This window comes from Manis javanica, chromosome 4, assembly GCF_040802235.1.
Source record: "Manis javanica isolate MJ-LG chromosome 4, MJ_LKY, whole genome shotgun sequence".
Taxonomy (NCBI): Eukaryota; Metazoa; Chordata; class Mammalia; order Pholidota; family Manidae; genus Manis; species Manis javanica.
This window is the reverse complement of record NC_133159.1, coordinates 724,046-742,072: the sequence shown is the minus strand read 5'-3', so window position 1 is coordinate 742,072 and position 18,027 is coordinate 724,046. Positions and strand designations below refer to the sequence as shown.

The 18,027-nt window shown below is 59.2% G+C and overlaps 2 protein-coding genes across 8 annotated transcripts; one reads left to right on the top strand and one right to left on the bottom strand.

Moving 5' to 3' along the window:
• Positions 1 to 409: 409 nt before the first annotated feature.
• LOC108398172 (cyclin-dependent kinase 11B) lies at positions 410 to 13,546 on the top strand. Of its 5 annotated transcripts, XM_073233004.1 has the most exons (21): positions 490 to 508; positions 1,165 to 1,288; positions 1,361 to 1,407; positions 2,031 to 2,146; positions 2,871 to 2,998; positions 3,751 to 3,889; positions 8,089 to 8,225; positions 8,428 to 8,550; positions 8,662 to 8,757; positions 8,829 to 8,990; positions 9,136 to 9,195; positions 9,753 to 9,928; positions 10,590 to 10,680; positions 11,496 to 11,617; positions 11,812 to 11,917; positions 12,097 to 12,218; positions 12,295 to 12,402; positions 12,476 to 12,592; positions 12,719 to 12,867; positions 12,944 to 13,133; positions 13,227 to 13,546. In XM_073233004.1, the coding sequence occupies exons 3-21, from the start codon at positions 1,399 to 1,401 to the stop codon at positions 13,317 to 13,319; spliced, it is 2,244 nt and encodes a 747-aa protein (XP_073089105.1). In that variant the 5' UTR covers positions 490 to 508; positions 1,165 to 1,288; positions 1,361 to 1,398; the 3' UTR covers positions 13,320 to 13,546. The 5 variants fall into 5 exon arrangements, with proteins under 5 accessions (XP_073089104.1, XP_073089103.1, XP_073089105.1 ...); XM_073233003.1 differs by lacking the exon at positions 1,361 to 1,407 and having other exon boundaries at positions 410 to 508; positions 9,759 to 9,928; XM_073233002.1 differs by lacking the exon at positions 1,361 to 1,407 and having other exon boundaries at positions 410 to 508.
• Positions 13,547 to 14,314: 768 nt separating this feature from the next.
• MMP23B (matrix metallopeptidase 23B) lies at positions 14,315 to 16,889 on the bottom strand. Of its 3 annotated transcripts, none has more exons than XM_017661990.3 (8): positions 16,388 to 16,889; positions 15,960 to 16,099; positions 15,747 to 15,886; positions 15,515 to 15,682; positions 15,004 to 15,168; positions 14,821 to 14,931; positions 14,615 to 14,741; positions 14,315 to 14,537 (listed from the first exon to the last, which is right to left on the bottom strand). In XM_017661990.3, the coding sequence occupies exons 1-8, from the start codon at positions 16,544 to 16,546 to the stop codon at positions 14,363 to 14,365; spliced, it is 1,185 nt and encodes a 394-aa protein (XP_017517479.2). In that variant the 5' UTR covers positions 16,547 to 16,889; the 3' UTR covers positions 14,315 to 14,362. The 3 variants fall into 3 exon arrangements, with proteins under 3 accessions (XP_017517479.2, XP_036855498.1, XP_036855499.1); XM_036999603.2 differs by having other exon boundaries at positions 14,615 to 14,711; XM_036999604.2 differs by lacking the exon at positions 14,615 to 14,741.
• Between the last annotated feature and the right edge of the window lie 1,138 nt (positions 16,890 to 18,027).

Sequence of the window (18,027 nt, the reverse complement as noted above, 5' to 3'; positions counted from 1 at the left end):
TTCGCGGGTGAATCTGAGCAAGCAGTTTGGGGAGCCGTTGCCTTAGGAGGAGCTCTAAAACCACACTGCCAGCAGCTCCATCTGCCCTACTTTTGTGTAAGGTAGAGCCCAATACGTGGTTTGGTGGGCAACCCTTTCCTCTATTCTCATCCTGAAGCTCGGAGTCAACTGTAGCATCGCTGGGGGTCCTTCCTTAGCGGCAAGCTCGCGGCTTTTAGGTCGCGGGGGAGCGCAGGAGGGGTCACCGGTGCGAGGCCTGGTGGAGCGGCGGGGCGGGGTGGGGCGGTGCTCCCCACCGGAGCCTCGGAAGCTCGTCACCCGCCCGCGTCGAGGACGGAAGTGGCGCACAGGGCGCACGTTGGGCACGGTCTCTTCTTGGGTCCCGTATCCGCCGCAGGAGCCCTGCGTTCGCGTCATCAGTCGGCGCCGACGCCGGAAGTGACGACACTCCTGGCGCGCGCCGGGCGCTGTTTCTTCCTCAGGCTCCGGGACAGGCGGCGGCGCAGGGGTGAGTGGCAGCGGGCCGGACCGGTCGTGGCCCAGGGGTGGACGGCTCACCCGGGCTCTCGGATCCGGGCGGGCCTCGGGAGCGCGTGCTGGGGCTGGCGATACTCCCCTCTCCGGTCTTACCCCGCGCGGAGCCCCGCGTTAAGGAGGCGGCGGGCGCGGACGCCCCCCCCCCCCCCCCCCCCCGAGCCAGCCCCTGCCGGGCCGAGCCTCGGATTAGCGCGACTGAATCCGGGCTGCTGGAGCGCCCCCCGCAGGCCTCCCCACGCCCTGTGCTGGAGGCCGCAGCCGTCAGATGGGCCCCCCGGTCTCTGTAACACCCCCCTGACTGGGCCAGTGCGTGGCTCGGGCCAGGTGCTGAGCCAGACGTTTCTCGTAAACGGATTTCAGTCAATCCCGGAACGCTACTAGTATATACATGGCGTGTTCTTAACCGTTTACTCAGTGGTAAACTGAGGTAAAGGAACGTCCCCCCAATCCTACAGGGATGACAGGAAAGAGATTTGAATCCACGCATTTTCCAGAGCCCACCATCCCCGCGAAGGTGTGCGCCGAGGCGCTGGGCAGAGGCTGGGCGCCAGTGTTCCCAACACAGCGAGGCATCGAAGCGCCGCTCGCTGTGTCCTGACGTGACTGGAATTATTTTTATTTTTGCAGTGTTTTAACTCAAATGGGTGATGAAAAGGACTCTTGGAAAGTGAAAACTTTAGATGAAATTCTTCAAGAAAAGAAAAGACGGAAGGAACAAGAGGAGAAAGCAGAGATAAAACGCTTAAAAAATGTAAGCCATGTTTTTTAAGTAAGTGGTTTTCTTAAAGGAGATTTAATTTCTGTGCCCTCATTTTTCCATTAGAACAACGCTTCTTCGGTGAAGTTCTTTTGTACTTCCAAATGTCGCAGGTGAGCCCAAAATCTATTCTGAAAATTAACACATTTAAATGCTCAGTTTACATTGAAGACAGATAACATACTAAAGCTGCATATAAATGACAATATTTACACTCGAGAATAAAGTATTTTGAAGCTAAAGTCATTCATTAGTGCAATTGGACTAATTTTTTTCATTTCACCATTAGTATATTATATTCACTATACCATTTCCAGTAATTTCTAGTCTAATAGAAAGTCACTGAAATTAGTCTTCCACATCTTTTTTGGTTTGCATAATACTCAGAAAAACTTTTCAATAATTCGATGAGAAGCACTGGCAGAAATGCCTCTCCTGCTCCCGTGCAAGCACTCGGCATGGAAGATAATGCTTCAAGGACAGTTTTGGTTCATATAAACAACTAACACACTTGGCGTAGAGTCTAATGTCTCTCCATCATATATGCTGGTTTTGAACTTCTCTTGGGTTCTAGGTTACAGAAAGTTGTCATGGGATTTGAGTGAAAGTTTATATTTTATAGTGGTCCATTCAAAGTGAATGTGAAAATTTGTTTTTGGATGTTGACAAGGTTTGATTATCATTAAAACTATGCTTATCGGAAAGGAGAATAACTAGCTGTCTTCTTACTTCTCAGTCTGATGACCGGGATTCCAAGCGGGATTCCCTTGAGGAAGGGGAGCTGAGGGACCATCGCATGGAGATAACAATAAGGAACTCACCGTACCGAAGAGAGGACTCCATGGAAGACAGGTGAGAAGAGGTGCCCACTGGAGGAAGCCCTGCCTGCGGGTGTGGGCCTCTGCGTGCTGTCAGCTGTCACCTCAGCCCCTCCTGTGAGAAGACCAGATGAGCGTGCGCTCCTTCCTTTTGCGGTCATTCCTCAGTCAAGTCAGTACCATTTAGGTAGTATTAAAATAGTTGTGCAGTATGCTTGTGATGTTCAAAGTTACCAGCTAACGTATGGTGCAAATAAGCCAAAGTGGAACCCCAAAAGATCCCTGAGCCTCTGAGCAAAGCTAGTCCTTCCAAGACCTGTACATTCTGACACGTCTTCCTGTGCCGTGGTGTCTCCTTGCTTGCTTCTTGTATCCATCATCAAATAATTAGAAATTAAGATAAAAACGCCCAGTATGTGAATTCGTAGATTTGGGTCATAATTGTCAGTTGAAGTTACTGTAAACCATCACCACAGTCATGATGACACGTGCATCACCCCCAAGCTTCCTCAGAGAGGCGTTTTGTCCTGTATACCATATTGATTTCTCAGCTACATTTTTCATCAGAATGTGCATTTGATATAGTTTGGGAATAAGCTTAATAGGTAACATAATTTTTAAAATAATGTTTCAGATTCAACTTTATTCATATTCTGAACCTTGGCATTTTTTCCGGGTTGGAGAGACTCCATAACCCCTAGGTGCTCTTTATGTTACTTCTCCAGCATGACGTGATGATGCTGTTGTGTCTGTTCCAGGGGTGAGGAAGATGATTCTTTGGCTATCAAACCACCCCAGCAAATGTCTCGGAAAGAAAAAGCCCATCACAGGAAAGACGAAAAGAGAAAAGAGAAACGTAGGCATCGCAGCCACTCAGCAGAAGGGGGTACAGAAGCATTTGTTTTCTCTTGTATCACATTCAAGTGAGGTCTGTTTGCTATTCCACAGTCTGCTGCCTGCTCCAGAGTACAACTGAAAAACAAGAGAGAATAAAATTTTAGCCAGAAGTGTGAATTCACTGTAGATCATCATTCTGACGAGCTATTTCATTTTCCTGCTGGTGTTTTATTTCCCTTTGTTACATGATTGTGGGGCAGTTTGTTTACATGTAAAATTTAACAAGTATAGGGTGAAAACACACCCTTCAATGCCAGTTTGCTTTAACTGAAATCAGATGGTCGATAAAGTCCAAATGATGGACTCAGGTCAACTTAAGACCTCTCTGTAGGGGTCTTGGGAATGCTGGACCTGCCCTGGTATGAACCACTGTCTGAAGTGCGTTTTGTCAACATGGAGCATGACACAGTGTAGGAACCCACTCGTAGAGCTCCCTTTTGTCTTGACTGAATAATGACTGTTCTAAGTTAATGAAATTAATGTAACCTAATCATAATTAATTCAGTAGAGAAAATTAAAAGCAGAAGACTTAAGTTAAAGTTTCATTCAGTGAGAACCACATTTTTTTCTTAACTGGATGCTCGCTGCATAGTTTTATATCTTCATCTTTTTTTTTAATATAAAATTATGATTGCTTTTCCATATCATTAATTAAATAAATGTTCTCTTTCTCACCAAGTATCTTCAGATTAGGTTTTTGGAAGTTAGGTTTCTTTGTATGACACTTCTTATTTCTCTTAGGTAAGCACGCTAGAGTGAAAGAAAAAGAAAGAGAGCATGAACGTCGGAAACGACATCGAGAGGAGCAGGATAAAGCTCGTCGAGAATGGGAAAGACAAAAGAGGAGGGAAATGGCAAGAGAACATTCCCGGAGAGAAAGGTGAGAGGGGTGGTAAGTTAGGGGACATTACCTAGGTACTCCTCTGGTCAGCGCCCCACCAGAGCCGTGGAAGACACATAATTTTGATTGACACGCAAACAAGAACTTGGACATACACAGCTTTGGTGCAGAAATGGTGTGTGAACATAGTCCTGGTGCCAGCAACACTGGGTTGTATTAGCCAGGGACGTGAGTCTTTACTGCATCTTGAAGGCAAGTGGGTGTGAACTGATGTGAGAAGATCATGAAGGGAATGGAGACATGTTCTCCACTTCCTCTGCACAGAGGCTGGTGGGGGCGGCATTCGGGAGCCAGACTGAGCAGGTCCTAACTTAGGCCAGAACCCCTGCGCACGTGTCCTCTGAAGGGGGAGATGGTGCTGGAGGGGGCCAGAGGCCCAGGAGGAATGAGAACGAGGAGTGATGGTTTGCGCCAGACACGCGACGTTGGGGAGCTGAAGGGAGCTGGTGAGCAGCAGCTTTCCCGGCTGCTGGCCGGCAACAGGTCCGGGGAAGCAGAGCTGTGACGGTGCCTGCTGCTCAGGATGGGAGTGCGCGGTCCCAGGTACTGGCGATGCCAAGCTCATCTTCCGTCGTGTCTGTTTTCAAGTTGCTGTGAAGAGAGGAGCCGCCTTGGAGACAGCCCGTGTGCGTGTGTAAGTTCTGGCACAGGGCTCGGGAGGAGACGCGGAGGGCATTCATCTCCGCCAGCGAGTGTCTGTGGAGTGCCGGCTCTGTGCCAAGCTCTGTTCTAGGCGGTCTAGGCCAGGAAGACTGTGGGAGCGCGCTGCTTAGTGTTCTCTAGGTCACAGCAGAAATAGACAGTGGTTCTTTCAAACACCAGAAAAAGGAAAAGTGATGAAGGAAATCCCACAGCTGTTTAAACAGTCTGGGTACTGGGACCCAGCCTCTTGGGCATTAGTCTCCTGGTGCCTCTCTGGGATGATTCCCAGTTGAGAGAGTATCTGGTTAGCTTCAGGTCTGTTCCCCAAGGCCCAGGAAAGGACACATGGCCAGGTGTGACCACTAGGGCCACCTCTGCACATGGAGGCCGTGTCCAGAGGAGCGTGAGAGCTGGCCTGCAGGGAGGAGGGAAGTTGAATGGCAGAGGGGTGGCATTCCCAGCAGCTGGGCCCCCCAGATGTGTGAAGGGCTGTGTGAAAAGAGCCTTTGTTCACAGTGCTTTCCACCGGCCTGTGAAACGTCCGTGTTCACCACAACCATGCTGACTGTCCAGGGTGAGCTGGCAGCTCAGTGGTGCAGACGTGGTGGTGATCCCCAGGAGGCCATGCTGAAAATAAAAGCAAAGGGGGAAACAGCAGTGGCCACAGCCTCGGGGAGACGGAGGCCCCAGGTTCAGCCCTGCTGGTTGCTGAACAAGCAGCTAAGGAGAGAGTCAAGTCCAGAGCTGCTGCCATACAGCATCTGAAGTGGCTAGTTTTCAGTGAAAGCATAGACACACTGATGGGAGAGTGTGGCCCTGCGCTGCGGAAGAGAAGCACTGGCAGGAACCGAGTGCCCCAGCCTCGGCCAAGGCTTGTAGGTGGGGTAGTTGAGGATGTGGCGGCAGAAGCTATGCACTCTGAAGAACAAAATGAACAGGGCCTTAAAGGTCTGTGGGGTGGCGCCCGCCATCCTGACACCCATGTGAGGCAGTCCCATAAGAGCAGAGGTAAGGGGCGCAAACATGCTCTTTGAAATAATGGCTGAGAACTTCCCATATTTAATTTTTTAAAAATTTAATCTACATATCCAAGAAGCTGAATATACTCCAAGTAGAATAAATACAGTCACATCATAGTGAAAGTCACAGAGAAAATCTCAAAAGGCAGCAAGAGAGAAACAGTCTATGTTTCAGTACGTGGTGGCTGGTGTCCATCAGAAGCGGCAGAGCCAGGGGATAGAGACGGCATCTTCTTCAGAAGTGAGGGGGAAATAAAGATATTCCCAGGTGAACATAGACTGGTGGGATTCATGGTTAACAAGACCTGCGTTTGGGCTGCATGAAAATGTTGAAAGTGTAGATTACCATGAAAGAGTCTGTTTCTTCTCACATGTGCATTAAAGAATAATTATTAAAGTGTCACATTGTCATGTAACACACAGCATGTGTGGACTGCAGTGAGGAGAAGGGAAGGAACAGAATAGTTGTTGTACTTTATACTAGAGTCAAGTTTGTATTGATCTAACATGCATAGTGTGATACCTAGAGCAACTGCTAAAACTTTAAAAAATAGAAAAACAACCAAATAGTATACTAAAAACGGTTATTTAAACCAATGCACAGAAACAGGAACAAAAAAAGGAAGACATAGAGCAAAAAAATACAAGTAACCCCAGCCATACCCATGTCCGTAATTACATGAAACATGAGGTGGTCTCTGTACCCAAACAAGGAGAGATGATGAGACGAAAGGCAGAACCTACCTGTGTGCTGCCTGTGAGAGCATCTTAGAGCCAAAGACAGGCTTGAAGCAAGGTGTGGAGAGAGAGGCCGTGGAAGACAGCTGTGGGGAGCTTAGTGGCTCCTGATTTCAGGGTATTGAGGGTAAGGGCAGGTACTAACAGTGGAAGGTGTCATGACAGCAACAGGAAAACACGTTAGGAAAACCCACACCTGACAGGAGTTCAGACATATATGAGGCAAGAACCGGCACAATGCATGGAACAGATGGTTCATTGGTTATAGTTGGAAATTTCCAGACTCCATTCTGGTTTCTGATAGAACAATTGGAGAAGCTCAACAAAGATAGAAAATTTAAAAAATACTGTCAACCAACTCAATCTAACAGACACATGCATACAGCTCTCTGCCTTTGGTTACAGAATATACATGCATCTCAAGAGGGCATGGGGCATTTTCCAGGACAGACTAACATGCTAGGCCATAGAACAAGTTTCAGGTCATACAAAGTATTCCCTTTAACCACAAAGTATTAGATTAGAAATTATAGAAAAAACCTGGGAAAACCCTCAAATGTTAGAAATCCTACAGAGCTATTCCTGAAAAAGCCGTGACCCAAAGAAGAAATGAGCAGGAAAAATGAAATATTTTCAACTGAATGAAAACAAAATATGTTAAAACTTAGGGATGCACCTGCAGTGCCTAGGATGAGATGTCTGACTAAGTCCCTGTATCAGAAAAGGCTTCTAGCTGAGGAAGCCAGTGAAAAGGAAGCCGACTCACCCCAAAGCAAGCAGAAGCGTCCGGGAAATCAAAGGTGGTTAGAAGGATGGCATGCAGGGTAGTCTGGGAACTGAGCGTAGCGGCAAGGGGGGTGATGGAAGTGTTCTAAAACTGGCTTGTGGTGGTGGTTGTGCATTCTCATAAATTTATAAAGAACTGAATTCAGTGGTTGCATTTTGCATGTACGTTGTGCCTCAGCCTTTACTTTGAGTTAATTTGGACTCAGGCATTTACAGACCAGCGCCTGGGGCCCAGTGCCCTGCCTTCCCAGTGGCGACATGGGATGCAGGCCCAGGCTGGCACAGTACCGGGTCTGCACTGCCAGCTTTGTTCCCTGTGCGCCCGTTTCCCTGTGTACACTGACCCTTTTTCTTTACCTATTAGCTTCCTGGGTTGCACTTGGAGTTTAACTGTAGGCATGGAAGCTTAACTGCCTGATCAGCTCCCCGTTCGGCTGCCTTGCAGGGCAGCTGGGCACACATGCATTCGGCTCGCTGGCACCTCCTGTGCTCCAGGGACTCTCGCTTGGGCCAGCGCAGCTTCCTGCTGCTGCCACCCGCCACATTCGTGGCTGCTTCATCTCCACGCCTGGCCAGGCTGGGAAAAGGCCTGGGGCCTCTTGCCATAGGATCCAGGGAGGAGTGGGGAACGGGCCCCAGGCCTGTCTCTGTGGTCCCCTTCTCCCTTCCCCAGAAGGCCTCCTGCGCCCTTTGCAGCCCTTCATGCTGAAGGAGGCCCAATCGTGTGTGTGTGCACCCTTAGGGAGGTTGGCAAGCCCCAGAATGGTGGCTTGTCCCCGACAGGCAGGCCGCTGGTTCGCACTTTGCCTTGTGCCCTGGGGCTCTCCGGGGATGCATCCTCGTGGCACACTTGTGCACATGCTGCTTTTTTAAAGCCCTTTGTGGGCTGAACAGCCTAAACAGGCAGTTGGTAAATTCAAGCAGAAATCCCTAGGGGTGAAAAAGAGAACTTTCTGTTGGGGGAAAGAACACTTGGCATTTGCTTCTTCCCAGAGACCGTCTGGAGCAGCTGGAGAGGAAGCGGGAGCGGGAACGCAAGATGCGGGAGCAGCAGAAGGAGCAGCGGGAGCAGAAGGAGCGGGAGCGGCGAGCGGAGGAGCGGCGCAAGGGGCGCGAGGCCCGGCGCGGAGGTGCGGGCGGGTGGCCTGGCACCCCCGACCCCCCCCCCGTGCCCGCTCGCCTGCAGGCTGGACTTGCCGCCCTCCGGCCCCGGTGCCATCAACGCGCGTCTGCCCTGTGCACGCGGGGTCCGGCCCCACGAGCGAGGGTGTGGGTGGCGCGGGGGGGAGAGCGGAGGGCGCCGCCAGCACCGCGCCCCGTTGTCCTCTGCAGTCTCCGCCCATCATCGCGCCGTGAGGGAGGACTACGGCGACAAGGTGAAAGCCAGCCACTGGGGTCGCAGCCCGGCACGGCCACCGCGGGAGCGGCTCGAGCCGGGGGACAGCCGCAAGCCAGGTGAGGCCGGCGCGGCCGCGGGTCTGCGGGAGGGCCGCGGCCAGTCCGCCGGGTGCCGCCCGGCCGGCCGCAGCCTCTCGCCCCTTCGTGTTTGACGGCCTGTCTCATCAGCGAGAGAAGAGAAGGTGGAGGAGCGGGACCTGCTGTCCGACCTGCAAGATGTCAGCGACAGCGAGAGGAAAAGCAGCTCGGCCGCGTCCTCGTCAGGTAGCCGCCGGGCCGCCGGGGCCCCGCCGCCGCGGGGAGCGCGCGCTCATGGCGCGGTGCTCCCCCCGCAGCGGAATCGGGCTCCGGTTCGGAGGAGGAGGAGGAGGAGGAGGAGGAGGAGGAGGAAGGCGGCAGCAGCAGTGAGGACTCGGAGGAGGAGGAGGAGGGCGAGGAGGAGGAGGAGGAGGAGGAGACGGGCAGCAACTCGGAGGACGCGTCCGGACGGTCGGCGGGTGAGCGGGGCGCGGGGGGGCACGGGGCGCGGGGGGGGCGGGGTGCCGGGGGGGCACGCGGGGCGGGGCGGGGCGCCGGGGCGCGGGGGGGGTGGTGCTGGGGGCGCGGGGCGGACTCGGACTCGGACACGCGTCTGCGTTGCAGAGGAAGTGAGTGACGAGGAGATGAGCGACGGGGAGGCGCCGGAGGGCCCCGTCCTGGCCGGTAAGAGGCCCCGCCCGCCCCCTGCCCGGGCGGCTCGCTGCGGGTGGGGGGGGGGCGCCGGGTGGCGCGGGCTGCCCCCCAGGGCTGCCTGTGCCAGGAGCCGCCGGGAGTTCCCTTCCTGCTGTGCCCAAGGGCCGCACTGACCACCGGGGCCTCGTCCCTGAGCGCCACGTTGTTGACCGTTCGTGCCCACGGGGTGGCACTCCCTACGGGACAGTGCTGACCAAGGACCATCCTTGGTGCCGCTGTGGCTTGGACACCAAAGGGGGCCGTGACGTGCCGGTGCCGGCCAGCCTCCCACAGGAGGAAGGGCAACGGCAGCTGCGTGGCCTCCCGGGGCAGCGAGGCCGATGGCCGGGTGCGACCCCTGGCCGGCAGCGTCCCTTCAGGGAGGCTCGGGCGCACAGCGGCCCCAAGACTTCAGTGCCCCCTGCCCGGGGCACAGCCCACGCATGACACCCGGGCAGCTGCCTCGCCCACCCAGTGTGCCCCTCGGAGCGTAAGGGGTCGTGGCGATCGCTGGTCCCTGGCTCCGTGACTGGGTTTGCCCTTCCAAGTTCCAGAGTCACGATTCGACCGAGACTCCGGAGAAAGCGAAGAAGGAGAGGAGGAAGCGGGCGAGGGCACCCCGCAGAGCAGTGCCCTGACCGAGGGTGACTGCGTGCCCGACTCCCCGGCCTTGTCACCTATCGAGCTCAAACAGGAGCTGCCCAAGTACCTGCCCGCCCTGCAGGTCAGGCGCCTCCCCGCCCGGGACTGGCTCTGCTTCACCAGCCGTCGGCAGGGCCGGGGGCCGAGAGCCCGTGCGGCTTCCAGGCAGCGGTGCCACCTGAGGGCCTGGGCCTGTGCGGTGAATGTTGCGGCTGGATCTGCGGCCACTGTCCAGCCTTGCCCAGCAGTGCTGGTGGGAGGGTGGCTCCTGAGACCCCCGGCCGGACGCATGGATCGGGGTGGGCAGCCGGGTGGGTGGCTGGCTCTGTGGTCACTTCTGCAGGTGGCCTGAGCTGACTGGGCAGCTGTCCTCCCTAGCTCTGTCCCTGTACAGAGGTCATAGGGCAGTGGAGGGCATCCCACATTCTCTGTTCTGGGAAAGAGGTCTGAAGGCTGCCGTGGGGAGGGACAGCTCCCGGAGGGGTGGGCACCTTGAGCACCCTGCAGACCACGGGTCCTGCTCCGCATCCTGGGGCAACAGGATGCCATCTGGCAGTGGTGCACGTCTCAGCCGGCCACCCCAGGCTTCATGAGCATCTCTGCCTGTGGAGCTGGGAAGCTCAGCTCCGTGCCACTCAGAGAGGACCGCAGGCAGCCCTGCTCCTGAGGGTGTTCCCCACGGCCCTCCTGAGCCCCGGTGGGGCCCGCCACAGCTGCCGGGGCTCAGGCTGGTGCTCCCCCAGGGATGCCGGAGCGTGGAGGAGTTCCAGTGCCTCAACAGGATTGAGGAAGGCACCTACGGGGTGGTGTACAGAGCGAAGGACAAGAAGACAGGTTGGTGTCCCCCAAAGCGAGGAGATGAGGTGTGGGGCCTGGGCTGGGTGGCCCACAGAGCCTGGCCTGGCCTTGAGCAGGCAGGAACTCCTCCGGAGGCACCTCGGCCCTGCCCTGTGCTACCCTGGGTCTGGCTGGGGCTGTCCTGGCCCCTTGCACCTTCATTGTCAAAGGTCATTAAACACAGTCCCTCACGGTGCTCAGAGTGGCCCCTCCCCTCCGGCCCCTGCTTACCTGGCTGGCACCAGGTGGTGACTCATGCAGGACACACTCCTGAGTGGTTGGCCCCTCAGTGCCTCTGGAGGTCATGGGTCAGCCTGATCATGAGGCCCTGCAGGTAGCAGGGGCTCAGCTCCCCAGGGGAGCATAGAGTCAGCTGGGTGAGCCCAGGAGCTACTGGGCGTCAGCCTTTGCGTGATGGCATCTGAGCAGGTGTGTGAGCCATGCAGCTGCAGCTCCCGTGCCCAGACCTGGGTTCTTGGAAAGTTGGAGTGGCCCTTTGAGACCCCAAGAACCTGGTGGAACCTGGTGAACGCTTCTGTGTTGGGACACATGGGGCTTTGCTGTGTCACCTCGGGGTCGCGGGAGGAGGAGAGATGAAGGGGGAAGTCCTCCACAGCCTTTGTGACAAAAGCTGGCTGGGAACGGTGCCTCCTGTTCCCATCAGCCCGCAAGTTTGGCTTCTTGGCACTGACGGTGTAGGCGCTCCTGGTTAGAGTGACACCTTACTGTGAGATGAGGTGCGCTGAGTAAGTGCCAGCCAGGCATCCGTGGAAGGACGTTTCCTGAGCACCATCTTTAAACGTCCTTTTCAGACGAGATTGTGGCTCTGAAGCGGCTGAAAATGGAGAAGGAGAAGGAGGGCTTCCCAATTACGTCGCTAAGGGAGATCAACACCATCCTGAAGGCCCAGCACCCCAACATAGTCACCGTCAGAGTAAGGCACCCATTCCGCGGTGCATGCGCCCGAGGTCACAGGCTTTCTCGCACGATGCAGAAATGGCCACTAGCCTCCGAAATGTCAGAGTCTTCATAGTTGTCCCACTTAGTGAGCCCCTGCTGTCTTCCAGGGTCCTGGGAGAGCCAGGGGCTGGAGGGGGGCTGCACCAAGGGACCTGCATTGTTCCCTAGGAAATAGTTGTGGGCAGCAACATGGACAAGATCTACATTGTGATGAACTATGTGGAGCACGACCTCAAGAGCCTGATGGAGACCATGAAGCAGCCTTTCCTGCCAGGTGGGCCACGGTCCCGGGGCAGCTGCCCCGACATGGGCAGTGTCCTGGGGCAGGAAGAGCAGACTGACCTTGGCACCGTGTGTGCGTGAGGGGTGGCATGCACATGCAGACTGTACTGTGTGGCATGGGGCGCCAGGCGCCAGCCCTGTGCAGCTGGCACAGTGACTCCCACCATCCAGGGGAGGTGAAGACGCTGATGGTCCAGCTGCTGCGTGGCGTGAAGCACCTGCACGACAACTGGATCCTGCACCGTGACCTCAAGACATCCAACCTGCTGCTGAGCCATGCTGGCATCCTCAAGGTGGGCCCCGGGGCTGCAGGGGCCTGCCCCGTGCCAAGCCCCAGCCCCAGCCCCAGCCCACCCTCTGTCCTTGCAGGTGGGGGACTTTGGGCTGGCACGGGAGTACGGGTCCCCCTTGAAGGCCTACACCCCAGTGGTCGTGACCCTGTGGTACCGTGCCCCCGAGCTGCTGCTGGGCGCCAAGGTGAGTGCTGGGGTGCAGGCCCTGCCCTGCACGTGTGCCCCGCCAGCCCCCTGAGTGTGTCCTGACCCCCTAGGAGTACTCCACGGCCGTGGACATGTGGTCAGTGGGCTGCATTTTTGGGGAGCTGTTGACTCAGAAGCCACTGTTTCCTGGGAAGTCGGAAATCGATCAGATCAACAAAGTATTTAAGGTGGGTCACCGGCAGGGTGCCCTGGTGGGTATGTGTGGGCACCAGGGCCCGGGTGGAGGCGTGATGTGGTGGTCAGCCAGACCCTTCCCTGCAGGGCATAGCCATTTTGAGATGTCCCTCTTGTAGGACCTGGGGACCCCCAGTGAGAAAATCTGGCCTGGCTACAATGACCTGCCTGCAGTCAAGAAGATGACTTTCACGGAATACCCCTATAACAACCTCCGCAAGCGCTTTGGGGCCCTGCTCTCGGACCAGGGCTTTGATCTCATGAACAAGTGTGTGCCTCGTGGGGTGGGCCACCCAGCCCCCACCCTCATGGACAGGTGGGCACCAACTGCCCTTGTTCTCCAGGTTCCTAACCTACTTCCCTGGGCGGAGGGTCAGCGCAGAGGACGGCCTCAAGCACGAATATTTCCGCGAGACCCCCCTCCCGATCGACCCCTCCATGTTCCCCACGTGGCCCGCCAAGAGCGAGCAGCAAAGGGTGAAGCGCGGCACCAGCCCTCGGCCCCCTGAGGGAGGCCTGGGCTACAGCCAGCTGGTGAGGGGCAAGGACGGCACGGGAGAAGGCACGGGCACTCCCCGGCGGGGGGGGGCAGCCCAGCCAGGGCCCCATGGTGCCCCTTGTTTCCAGGGTGACGATGACTTGAAGGACACAGGCTTCCACCTCACCACCACAAACCAGGGGGCCTCAGCTGCAGGCCCTGGCTTCAGCCTCAAATTCTGAGGTTCAGGGTGGACCCCAGCCCGACCCTTGGGAGCTCCGACAGACAAGGCTTAGCCGGGACCGGGGGCAGTTACTGGAAGAGGTGTCTCGGTCCAGACCCAGGACTCCCTGACGGGATGCAGCCACTGTGGGTCATGACCTCAAGTCTCGGACTGTTGATTTTTCCACATTTCGTTTTTATTTTTAATTGTAAATTTGTAGAATTAAATCACATTTTCCTTGTGGAAGATGTGGCTCTTAATTCTTCAGATGCGTCAGACTTGCCCCTTGAGAAGAGGTCTGCAGTGGCCGGTGCACGGCATGCACACACACTGAGCCACAGCGGCCACAGGGGGCCGTGCCACTGGGGTGCTGTCTGTGGTCTGGAATGGAGCTGCTGAGGGGCTTTTCTACTTTGTGGTCTTCAGGCTCCTGCTCCAGCACCTCCCACAGCCCCAGGTGCCCCAGAGCCAGGTGCCAGCTCTGCGTCACACACAGGTTTTCTACCAGGCTGTTCCATGTTCTGAGATGTAGTGAAATATCCTCGGAGGGAAGCCCTGGTGTGACCGTTGACAGTGGCCCCAGCACCCAGGTGGTGCTGCCTGGAGGGGCCTTGGCCTGACCTCACGAGAGCTGAGCTTTCTGGCCTGCCAGGCCTCCAGCTCCTGGTCTAGCTGGACAGGGAGTTGTTCATGCAGAAAGGGGTACTTGCCTCTGCCCAGGGGGTCTCCCCTGTGGGCTCCTCCAGCCCCATCCCACCGTGCAAACTGAAGACAGACCCAGGGACCCCGGACTCTGGCTCTGCCTGCTGCCCAAGTGACACTCCTGGCAGTTGGGCCTCCAGTTACCCTGCTTCTCCAGGAACACCTGGAAAAGCCCATCTTGGCTGGTTGGACGGCATCCCCATCCCAAAGAAGTGTGTGGGGAAGTCTCGGCCCCAGGCTCCATGTGGGCTGGGTGGCCCCACCCCATTGGCCCAAGACCGGCCACCCACCCTCCCAAGAAAGCGCAGAGACTTGAGAGAGAAAGTGCTTTATCGGTGGCCTCACCCAGCGGGTAGGCGCTTAGCTCCGCAGGCGGACCCGCCAGGAGTAGGTACTGAGCACATGCTGCCGCCGGCGCACCACGCATGTGTACGTGCCCTCGTTGATGGCGTTGGCGATGATGCTCAGGTGCGCCTCACCCAGCGCCAGGTAGCCAGGGTAGGAGAACTCCAGGGGCTCCTGGTCCTTGTACCAGCTGCGGGGAGGCGGGAGGGCTAAGCAGAGCCTAGGCCGCCACCGCCCCCACCAGGTGTCACGGGACAGGTCACTCACTGCACTTTGCCTTTCTTGTGCAGGATCTTCCGGCCACAGCGGAAGGTCACATTTCTGCCCTCGGGCACCAGCCTGGTTTTGGTCCTGGGGGGCGGTGCTGTGGCAGCCACCGTGGGGAAGGGGAATTCTGCACAGGTCACGGGCAGGGGGCGCATCAGCATCTCGGCCTGCCCCACCCAGACCAGCAAGACTGGGACCGGCCTCACCGTAGCAGAAGTCACAGCTGCTAGGACAGAGCCTCTTCATGAGCCTCCGTCGGGTGTCGCAGAAGCCCCTGCGGGCCCAGGACGCGCACACAAACAGCCGGTCCAGGCAACCTGCGGGAGGGCAGCCTGGCCTCAGGGCTGCCGCCCCCCAGGCCCACCTCCCCCAGCCCACAGGGCACTCACCGTACAGCCGGTGCAGCCCCCACAGCTCATCCTGCGACAGTGCCTTCCAGCCGCGCAGCGTGGCGTTGAGGTGCATGAGCGCCTGTCCGTGCTGTGTGTGCATCAGGCCCAGTGCGTGGCCAATCTCATGGGCCGCCACGTGCACCAGGTCAGTGAGCCACACGCCTGCAGACCCCTCCAGGTCAGCGCCTCGAGCCCCGGCCGGCCCTCCTCCCTCCACCCGCTGGCCCTGCACATGGCTCAGTGCAGCCTCAGGCCTCCCTCAGCAAGGCCATGGGCAGATAAGAATGTTCCAGGCCGCTGAGGCGGTGAGCTCGGCCCCCAGGAATGCAGGTCCAGCTCTGTCTCTGGCAGCAAGGGGGCGGGGGCAGGGGGGAGCCCCGGGGGAGGGGCGGGGAGCTTCAGGGCTCCTGGAACCCAGGCCTGTGGCCGCCTCACCACCTCTCCCTCCTTGCCTGCCGGGCCCTGAGCCCTCCTACCGGGTCCCTCGGGAGGCCCGGCGAGGTGTCACCTTTCTTCCAGCTGTAGCGTGTGGGACCCAGGACCCAGAACTCGCTGTCGTCGAAGTGGATGCCGCCATGCGGGGGGAAGAAGGCATGGGCTAGCTCGCCCGTGGGGCCATCGAAGCAGTGGTGAAGTGGAGAGACCAGGCAGTCGGTGTGGTTGACTGGGTAGAATCCTGGGGGAACACAGGGCTGAGAGAGGGCCATGGGACAAGGCAGGGGAGGGGGCACAGTGCCCACCTATGCGGAGGTCGCTGGGCTGCTCTGGGGCCACCTCGCGGAAGCTGAAGGGGGACACCTCACTCCACATGCGGAAGGCGGCAGCCAGGCCCCTCCGGGTCTCACTAGGGCTCAGCAGGTTCCGAGGGAAGGAGAGGATCCTGGGGCAGGAGTCGATGTCAGGGACGGCGGCCAGCCTGTGGCTACCCTCCCTGCCCAGGGTCAGGGGTGCACCTGTACGTGAGGTTGAAGTGGTCCCAGCGCAGCCTGGCTGGAGTCAGCGTGTAGCGGCGTCTGCGGGGCGCACTGGGGGGCATCAGGCTGGGGCCCAGGGTGGGGAGGACACCCGCGGGGTGGGGCACAGCAATGTCTCCCTTCAAGGGAAGCAAATGCTTGTGGGGAGGCAGTAGGAACTGTCCCCAGATCCAAAAGTGCCGGGGAAAGGGGCTGTAAAGAAATGGGGCGGGGTGCCCAGTGGGGGTGCCTTCAGAGGTCCCTCTGGGTCTCTGCGTTTTCTGGTTTCCTACCCCAAGCAAGTCTTGTATTTACAGCCAGGAAGAAAAAAGTTCACTCAGGCCACTTCGGAGCGGGCAGGCTGGAGGCCAGAAGCGTCACCCCCGCCCCCACTACCGCGGACACACGGCCGCTGGGCCCGCTCTCACCTGCGCTGCGCCCGCGGCGGGCCGGGCTGCCGGGGCCCCCGGCCGGGCTAGCAGCACGAGCGCGGGCAGGAGGCACAGCGCAACCAGCACGGCGCCCAGCCGGCCGGCCTGGGCGCGGGCCCCCGACGCCGCCGAGGACTCGCAGGCCCCGCGGCCCATGGCGCCTGCGGACTCGCTGTCGGGGCTCCGGGCCGCGAGGGGCGGGCGGGTAGGCGCTGCCGGCGGCTCGGGTTACAGCCGGGGGCGGGGTGGGGGGCCGAGGGGTGGCGGGGAGGCCGGGAGGCGCAGCGACCCTGAAGGGAACCAGCTGGCCGTCCCGCTGTCGGGAGTACCCCGCCGCCGCCGGCCTGGGGAGTGCGGACCCAGGGCCTCCGGGTCGTTGGCAGCGGCCTGGGCAGGGCCTGCTGGGCGGGGTCAGCTGGGGAGGGGAGGCGAGGAGGGCCCCTTCCGCGAGGGAAGAGACAGACGCCAGGGGCTCAGGCTTGGGGCAGGGTGGCCAGCTGGGGTCCCTAAGCCGGCGGGGGTCTGCGAGTGACTCGGCGGCTCGTTCCCCAGTGGCACCCTCCCAACCCTTGGACACCGAATGAGACCTGGACGTGGAGCCTCCATTCGGGCCAGCTCGGGACACGTCCCGCTGGCGCCGGCCTGACGGGATCCCCGCGAGAGCGGAGGGGACACGCGGGTGAGTCCCGGGAGGGGAAGGGGCAGGGGTGCCGGAAGGGAGGGACCCCGCTGGCGTTGGGGGAAGCGCGCGAGGGGAGGAGCCAGGTGTTTCGGGGTAGGGCCCGAGGGCCGGATGGACCTGTCGCGTGGGAGCGGTGTCCTGAGGCCGGAAGACTCGACGGCACGGGCTTCAGGCTGCGCTGGGGCAGGAGCGGAGCCAGGCTGGGTGCTCGCAAGGGCGCCCTGGGGCTGGGGGACCGGGACGCAGGACCGAGAGGCCCGCTAGAGCGGAGCGACAGGGCGAGGGAGGGGAGAGGGGGTGGGCCCTGCTGGGCGGGAGGCACCCCGCCCAGCGAGGCCCCGGGTCCCGAGCCTCGCCACGCTCCATCCAGGCCTTGAGCCCGGAGTGACAGCGGCGCGCCCGGCCGGCGGGGACGGCGCCAAGTGGATGGCGGGAAGCCGTGAGACTCCGGGGTAGCGTTTCGGGTGGTTCTTGGAAAGCGCCGGGCCGGCGGGGCCGCTGAGCCGGCCGTGGGCAGCGCTCCACTTCTCCTGGCTAAGTACTTGCCCCAGCAAAGGCCGCTCCCGCCCTAGGCCCGTGTGCCCGCCTCCCACACTCGGCAGTCCCGAGACTCCCCGCTTGGCCGGAGTGCACCCGCCAGAACCGGGTCCTGCCTCGGTGGAAGCCTGTCTCCGCGGCCCGCCCCGCAAGAAAAGAAGGGCGGGCGCCGGGGCAGAATGTTGCGGGTCGCGGGAAGGCCCCGGCCTGGGCGGGCACTGCGGTTCCGTCCCACCCAGTGCTTCAGGCGCGCCCACGACCCCAGGCCCAGAGGACGGCCTGGCCCAGCGGCCAGGGTCCGGGCAGGAGTGCGGCGTGAGCCCGGGGGCCGGGCGACACATTTGTCGGAGCGCAGAGCGGAGCTGGCAGGCCCGACAGCCCGCGGCGGGCGGGGCGGCACCCGGGCGGGGACGGCGCC

Coding starts and splice junctions, on each gene's coding strand:
- LOC108398172 (XM_073233002.1), top strand. CDS start 1,178: ATGGGTGATGAAAAGGACTCTTGGAAAGTGAAAACTTTAGATGAAATT. Junction 2,147..2,870: donor GAGGACTCCATGGAAGACAG/GTGAGAAGAGGT, acceptor TGTCTGTTCCAG/GGGTGAGGAAGATGATTCTT. Junction 10,681..11,495: donor AGCGAAGGACAAGAAGACAG/GTTGGTGTCCCC, acceptor CGTCCTTTTCAG/ACGAGATTGTGGCTCTGAAG.
- MMP23B (XM_017661990.3), bottom strand. CDS start 16,546: ATGGGCCGCGGGGCCTGCGAGTCCTCGGCGGCGTCGGGGGCCCGCGCC. Junction 15,169..15,514: donor ACGCTACAGCTGGAAGAAAG/GTGACACCTCGC, acceptor AGGGGTCTGCAG/GCGTGTGGCTCACTGACCTG. Junction 14,538..14,614: donor CACAAGAAAGGCAAAGTGCA/GTGAGTGACCTG, acceptor GCCTCCCCGCAG/CTGGTACAAGGACCAGGAGC.